At 58.7% G+C, this 7,600-nt stretch overlaps 1 protein-coding gene across 3 annotated transcripts in view; it reads left to right on the top strand.

Moving 5' to 3' along the window:
- The window catches only part of RAC2 (ras-related C3 botulinum toxin substrate 2 (rho family, small GTP binding protein Rac2)), a 16,597-nt gene extending 11,425 nt beyond the window's left edge, over nucleotides 1–5,172 (top strand). Inside the window, exons 5-7 of one of the 3 annotated variants that reach the window (XM_008056560.2) lie at nucleotides 219–378; nucleotides 3,719–3,850; nucleotides 4,435–5,172. In XM_008056560.2, coding sequence (XP_008054751.1) covers nucleotides 219–378; nucleotides 3,719–3,849 — 291 coding nt within the window. In that variant the 3' untranslated portion in view covers nucleotide 3,850; nucleotides 4,435–5,172. Of the gene's footprint in view, nucleotides 1–218; nucleotides 392–3,718; nucleotides 3,851–4,434 lie in introns of those variants that run through there. The other 2 variants (XM_021711578.1, XM_021711580.1) reach the window with 2 other exon arrangements.
- Nucleotides 5,173–7,600: the final 2,428 nt, after the last annotated feature.

Here is a 7,600-nt window from a genome sequence, read left to right as displayed (position 1 = left end):
GCCGGCCCCTGGGGCAGCAGAGGCCACGGGCAGAGCAGGTCCCCTTATGTCAGCTGGGGCTGGCAGAGGGACCGAGGCGGGCGAGACTTGGAGGGATCTTGGGGGCTGGGATGCTTGGCTGTCCACCAGCCTCCCATGGCCATGTCCCTGAGCCTCCCGGCACAACCTTGTGCCCCCTCTTGACCCGTACGACCTTGTGTCCCCGGTCGCCCACCCAGTGGTTCCCTGAGGTGCGGCACCACTGTCCCAGCACGCCCATCATCCTGGTGGGCACCAAGCTGGACCTGCGGGATGACAAGGACACCATCGAGAAGCTGAAGGAGAAGAAGCTGGCGCCCATCACCTACCCGCAGGGCCTGGCACTGGCCAAGGAGATCGGTAGGGGCCTCGGGCTCGGAGGGGGACCTGGATGCTGGGACCCCAACTCAGCCTCGGGCTACAGGGCCAGGCTATGCGGTTCAGATGCTGGCTGGGCTGTGCACTTGCTGTTGACCTTGGGCAAGTCTCTTAGCCTCTCTGAGCCTATGTTTCTTCAGCAACAAAGCATGGCAACAGTGATAGCTCCTGCCTCGGAAGGTGGCTGGCAGAACTGAGTTAATGCCATGAAGGTACAAGAGCAGCCTCTGCCCGCAGGAAGGACTCTGGGTTAGCTAGTAGTAGTCATAGGGGCAGTAGGAGTGTCCACTAATAGATTTTGAAAATAGGGGGTGCATTTTGATCAGACAGAAGCAGGGAGGGAGTGAAGGGTGCTGTGGTTGCTTGGAGGACAAGTGGCAAGTCAAATTTGGGTTTTCTGGGAAGACTTCCTGGAAGAGGTGCCCCTGCCTTAGATTTGAAAGGTGGTGCATTCTCTTCTGCCTCCTTCGCACCTCCCTGTTCCTGCCCCCCTGGCCTCTCTTTGCCTCCAGATCACTGGGCCAGAGAAATAAAAGTGACTTCTCAAGGTCACACAGCCAACTGCTGGCTCGATGGGGGACCTCTTTGTAGCAGCTTGGGCCTGCCGCCCCAGGGAGGTGATGGCCATGGTTCTGGCCTCTCCCACAGTGTCCGGGCCTGCTGGTTCTGTCTTTGTCCCTGGTCAGGCCCCAGTGTGCCTTTAGCCCAGGCATGGGGCACTTGCCCAAGAGCCCGGGACCACCAGCTGAGTCTGGCCGTCATGAGCCATGCCCTCTGCCCCCACACAGGGTCCCGCAGGCCCAGGGTCCGGCTCTGCATGGAACCTGTCGGGCCTCCCCACCCCACCCCCTCCTCGCCCCAGCCCTCTTCCCCCGCCGGAACTGGGAGGGCCCTGGGGACTCACATCTCTTCACAGGAAGAGAAACCGCAACCACCACCTCCCTTCTTCCCGTGACTAACCCGGTGACACGGCCATCTTCCCCAGGGCCCTTGGTGCTGCTGCTTGGACCCCGGCTCCCTGGGCCTACTGGCCCTTCCTCACAGATGTCGGGGTTGCACCCCTGCCTTCTCTTCTTTCTGACCTGCCTGTCCCCTGGACCCCTGCCGTCCGAGGTGCGACTCTGCGGCCTGGTCCTGGTTCTTGCCACACTGCGCTTTGAAGCATGTGCTTTGGGATGATGTGAGGGTCCTGCGAGTTTGGGTTCTGGTCCTGGCTCTGGCACTGATGGGCTGTGGGCCCTTGGGTTGGGGGCTCCCCCCCTGGGCCGCAGTCTTTCCATCTGCATCTGCGGGGCGGGGCAGTCCCCAGAGGCCCTTTCTGGGCCCCTGGCTGGGCCTGGGCGGAGCTGGGGCAGGGGTAGAGATCCCGACCGCACCTCAGGCCAGCTCAGATTTCGGAAGAGGCCTGGGAGACCTGCAGGGCTAGTGAGGAAGATGGCAGCTGCCTCTGCCCACCGGGGCTCTCCCCACCCTCCACAGGATCACACCTTGCGGGGCCAGCCCTGACCCTACTTCCTGTGTGCAGCCCTGACCCCACTTCCTGGCTGCCAGGCCCAAACATCCCCACTTCATTCTCACAGCAGCCAAGGGTCACCTCCACTTTACAGAGAAGGAAACTGAGGCTCGGGGAGAAGTCGCTGACTTAAGGTCAGCCAGTCCGGATATGGCAGAGTCCAGATTCGAACCCAGGGAGCCTGGCTCTCTGGGCCGTGAAATCAGGGCATCTGCCCCATCCCCTCCCCCACCCAGCCCCTCCGGCATCTCCTGCCTGCCTTCCTCTCCCCACTCTCTCTGTGGCTCCCCTGCCCTGAGGAGCCATCACAGGCCAACGAGCCCTAGACGGATGGGTGGTAGAGGCCCAGAGAGCTGGGGCTGGCCAAAGTCCTAGAGAGGCCAGAGGCAGAGGCAGAGCCAGCCCCCCACCCCCTCCACCTGGCTCAGGCCTTGTCCTGGGCACTGCTGAGCCACGAGAGGCAAGGGGGTGGCTGGGGGCCAGGGGGCGGCACTTAGTGGGTGTGGAGACACGGACCTGGGCTGTGGGCCCTTGAAGGGAGACCATGGCTGAGGGCCCCATGACATCTCAGCACAGGGGCCTGTAGTGACAAGACCCCCGGCCAGGGATGCTGTTTTTGCCAGTCAAGCGCTGCGACCATTGTCCGTGATCCCTGGTGGGCTCAGACTCCCCAGAGGACTAGAGTCTGTGACATCCTCTCTAGCCTGAGTTTCCTCATCTCTGCCCCTTCTTTCTCCCCAGCCCCAAGGGCTCCCCATCTTGCAATCCCCACACCCCTCTTCCCAGCGGTGAGCCTTTGGGCCCTGGCCTGTTTCCTGCCTAAGTGGGAAATCCCAGTGTTTCCTCACGGTGTGACTGAAAGTGCCCAGGGCAGGGCCTGGCATGGAGCAGGTGCTGACTGCGTCCACCCACTTCCTTCCACCCTCAGAGGAGAAGTTGGCCTCGGTAGAGGGGAGGGTGCAGGGTTCCCCCTTCCCTCCCTCTCCTTCCTCTTGCTTCTGAGAATGACCCCTGGCTGGCAGACTTCTCAGCAGAAGGGGTTTTGCAGTCCCTCCTGTCAGGGAAACTGTTTGGCTTGTAGTGGACATGGGAAGCCACGTGATTCTTGCAAAAGGTCATGGAGCCCTGGGAGGAGGGCTCAGCCTGCCTCTCTTGCTACCTCTACCCGGGTTGCCTCTCTTGCTACCTCTACCCGGGCTGCAGCCCTGACTGGTCACGTGGGAGGAGGCTGGTCCTCTCGTGGGAGGAAGAGGGAGCTCTCCAATCCCTTCCCCTAATGGCGGCCCCCAGCTACCCTCAGGTAGGGGGAAACGTCCAGCGTGTGACCTTGGACAAGTCACATAGCTTCCACGGCCTTGGTTTTCTTGTCTGTAAAATGGGGATGATGCTAAGGAATGATCAGATGAGACTCAAGAGGTCCTGGGGAGGGTGGGTGGGGGCCTCGGGCCTTCTGAGGATGTTTGCACCCCTGGAGAAGGCTACTTCCTAGAAGATGAGATACCCAGAGATTTGGTCTCTGAAGCTTGAGCCCCTTCCTTACAAGAAAGCATCAAAATTCCTGCCTTCCTTCCACAAAATAAGAACACATCTATCCATGAAAGACACAGGCCTGCCCTGTAGGTCTTAACCTCTCGCATTGAACTCAAACTCCCTATGCTAGACATGAGGAAACTAAGGCACAGTGGGGTGAACTCCTAGTGACCCAGCTCCCAGGTGGCCCCAGTGGGTGTTCAGGGTGCTGCCTGCAGAGTTTGCCCAGAGCCTTCCCTGACTTCCGCCTCTGCTCTCCTGTTCCTGCCTCCCAACCAGACTCGGTGAAATACCTGGAGTGCTCCGCCCTCACCCAGCGGGGTCTGAAGACCGTCTTTGATGAGGCGATCCGGGCTGTCCTGTGCCCTCAGCCCACGCGGCCACAGAAGCGCCCGTGCAGCGTCCTCTAGGGTAAGAGCCCCCCACCCCGCTGCTCCGTGACCCCACCCCCACACAGCAGGTTGAGGCTGGGAGGGGGCGTCCAGCCGCTGAGTGGCGGCCCCCAGTTCACTGAGAGAGGTATTTAGGCCAGACGGAAAGGGGGGTATGGAGCGACCCCCCCATTTCCCCAGCCTTCATGTCATGGCCTGAGCCGGTCCTGCTCTCTGGAGCTTGGAAAGGCCCAGGGTATCAGAGAATGCTGGGTAACCTAGGCCAGAGCCTGGGGTGTCGCTGGGCTCCCACTCTGCCCATTCCTGCAAGGGATGATGGGAAGGACAAGACGGAAAGACGCCTTGACCCAGCCCCCCAGGTACCCATGGGTATAGGTGGAGATGGGACAGACTGAGCTGTGAGACCCTGGGGCAGTGGGTGTGGGCCAGAGGCAGCCTGCCAGGCTTCCTGGAGATGTGGGATCAGGATGGAAGGACTTGGTGCGGTGTGGGGGTAGTCCTAGGGGAGGACGAGCCTTGAGCCTGGGCCCAGAGGTTGGAATGAGCTGTGAGCTATGGGTTCTGCTGTCCCCAGAGTCTCACCCCCGCCTGTCTTCCTTCCAGGCTGCACCCTAGCCCTCCCACCCAGATGTCTCTGACCCTCCAGGGCCCCACCCAAGCCTGGTGGCACCCGGCTGGCCATGCTGTCCCCTTCCTGTGGCAGTTCTTAGCAGGTGACTGCAGAACTTGGTTGACCGTCTTCTCTGTCTTCTCCGCTGGAATCCTCTGGGGTTGGGAGGGTGTGAATTTGCGGGCACTGCATCCCAGTCCCCTCATGCTCCTGCCTTCCCAGGGGCCAGTGGGAGCCCCAGGACTCACCAAGCTACACCTGTGTCACTGAGGTCGGCATGGGTGGCTGCATGTGGCAGTTTCTCCCCATTTACTCCACCCCATCTGCGCCTGCTCCCCTCTGGAACCTTTGGGCCAGCTGGTGACGGCCACCACTTGTACCCCTCTGGGGACGGGGCTCTCACTCCCTCCCGAGGCAGTCTGCTCCAGTGTTGGTGGTCCTCCTTGTCTGAAAGTCCTTCTACTGAGCAAAAGTGGATGTCTCAGAAGTTTGCTCCCTGGTCTCAGTTCTCCGCTTTTGAGACAACATAAAACAAATTCTCTAGATCTCTGGGGGTGTCTGCTCAGCCGGCTGGAAGTCTGGGTTCAGCCGACACCTGCCATCTCTCAAGACTTTCTGCTCTGCTCACAGAATCCTGAACTGCATTCACCTGTGGGAGTCTTAAAACTTTTACACCTTGCCCGTCAGGACTTTTGCTATTGCAAATAGAAAACTCAGTTCAACCTGCTTAAGCAGAAAATAAATTTATTGATTCAAGTTTGGAAATATCATGACTTCAGGTGCAGCCTGATGGGGGGACGGGAGTTACGTGGTGTCACCTCTTGGCTCTGTCTTCTGCCGGCTGGTTCATTCTCAGGCAGGTGACTCTCAGGGCTTCATCCTTTCAGGTCCAAGTTCAGCAAAAAAAGAGTCAGTATCTATCCCCGGCAAAGCTCTAACTAAGGTTTACTCTGATTGGACCAGCTTAGGGCCTGGTTCCCCTTCAACTAATCATATTTGTCAGAGGGGTGCTGTGCTCTGATTGGCTGGGCCTGGACCACATGCACGCTGCTGCAGAGTGGCGGCAACCCCAGCAAAACCATGTGTGCTGGGGTGAGGTGGGTTCCCAAGTGGAGCCGAGATCTGGCTGGAATTTGGGGAACCGTCAGCCTCCACTGTGGGAGGTCATGGAAAAGCGTCCGTCCCAACAGTGAAGGGAGGCAGTGCTGGTTCCTTACAGCAAGCAGGGCCAAGCTGCTTCCCAAGAGAGCTGGGCTGTCGTCAGGACTGAAGCAGCTCCTTCACGAAGCCCAGTAGTGCCCGATAGTCCGTCCCACCTTGGTGTTGGCTGGGTCTGGCAGGCGCCAGACTTCCTGCTTCCGCAGACAACGCCCCTTCTCTGTCTAAACTTCCATTCCTTCACCTCCTCTGTGCCAGGCACTCCGCTGGTGTGGGGTTTCAGCTGTGCCCAGGAGCACTGCCCTCCAGGCCGACATTCTAGAGAGGCTAAGAGCTCGTCCCTGACACCCAGAACACCCCCAATTACCAGCCCATGAAATGCTTGGGGTCTTTATTGTCTGCTCCCAGAGCTTTCAGCCAGCCCCACCGTCCCCAGAAGTTTCCATGTTCTGAGGCGGGATCCCCCAGCTCACTCACTTCCTGGGAGTCCTCCGTCAAAAGGCAGAGACTGGGTACAGAGGGGACCCTCCTTGCTTTTCACAGCTTCAGCTCAGACAAGGTCATTGTGTGTCTAAAGTTACTTCTCTGAAGCAACAAGAAAACATGAAGCACACGCATGGCACAACACAGACAGGTAGGGCCCCGCCCCTGGCAAGTTCAAGGTTTAAAAGCCCCCAGGTGCCCCCTCCAGTTGGCCGAAGTTGGAGGGCGCCTCTTTCTGCTCCCCGATCTTTACAGGGCCTTGGAATGGATTCCAGGCCCCTGCCCGTGGCCTTGGAGCCCTGGCCATCCTCCGCCTCCTGCTCTTTCTACACTCACACCTTTGCCATCAGACTGGACTCTCATGTCCTCAAACCAGCCTTCAGCTTCTTCCACCCCAGCCTTTGCACGTACTGGTCCCCTTTCCTCAAACCCTTTGATCTGTTTCTAAAACTTCTCTGCTGGCCAAGGGTGGGGGGAGGGGGGTCTTCCCATGTGTGTCCAGGCCCCTAGGCCTACCCCTGTAGAGACAGTCCTTGTTTTTTTTACATTTTTATTTTGAGACAGAGTCTTACTCTATCACCCAGGCTGGAGTGCAGTGGTGCAATCTAGGCTCACTGCAGCCTTAACTACAGCCTTAACTTTTTGGGCTCAAGTGATCCTCCCACTTTGGCCTCCCCAGTAGCTGGAACCATCAGTGCACACCACCACGCCAGGCTAATTTTTGGATTTATTGTACAGATAAGGTCTCACCAAATTGCCCAGGCTGGTCCCGAATTCCTAGGCTCAAGCGATCCTCCTACCTTGGCCTCCCAAAGTGCTGGGATGACAGATGTCAGCCCCTGCACCTGGCCAGTCTTTGCTTTTATACCAATAATAATGTCAGCAAGCCAGGCTCGGTGGCTCAGCCTGTAATCCCGCGCCTTTGGGAGGCTGAGGTGAGTGGATTGCCTGAGCCCGTGGGTTCGAGACCCGCCTGGGCAGCGAGACCTCATCTCTACCATAAATCAAAAAATCAGCCGGGTGTGGTAGCGCATGCCTGTAATTCTGGCTACTCGGAAGGCTGAGGCGGAAGGATCGCCGGAGCCCAGCAGGTCGAGGCTGCGGTGGCAGGGAGCGGCCACTGCACTCCAGTCTGGGCGATGGAGTGAGACTCCAACTCAAAAAAAAAAAAAAAAAAGTCAGTAAATAATCTCCGTCCTGCAATCTGTCGAGTCACCATTCACATAGGGCCTCACTTAAGCCTTCTAATAGTCGTCCGAGATGGACATTGGTAGCCATGCTCTGCAGGGGAGGGGACAGAGGTATAGGAGGACACAGGAGTTAGAGCTCAGACCCCTAAGGCAGATGCTGTCCTTTCCCACTCTCCACCACCACTCCCATCCCCCTCGCTGTGTGCAGAGCTGCAAAAGGCCTAGCACCAGTCACAAAACTTGTTTCCCAGTTGGCTTTGTCACTGGGTTCCCAAGGCCACAGCATTCTGGTCAACAAAACATGCGTGAAAGTCAGCCAGAAAGGTGG

The sequence above is a fragment of the Carlito syrichta genome, unplaced genomic scaffold (genome assembly GCF_000164805.1).
Source record: "Carlito syrichta isolate Samal-C Ts95f unplaced genomic scaffold, Tarsius_syrichta-2.0.1 Scaffold84685, whole genome shotgun sequence".
Classification (NCBI taxonomy): domain Eukaryota; kingdom Metazoa; phylum Chordata; class Mammalia; order Primates; family Tarsiidae; genus Carlito; species Carlito syrichta.
Note: the sequence above shows the minus strand (reverse complement) of the source record. Positions and strands in the feature narration are given on the sequence as shown.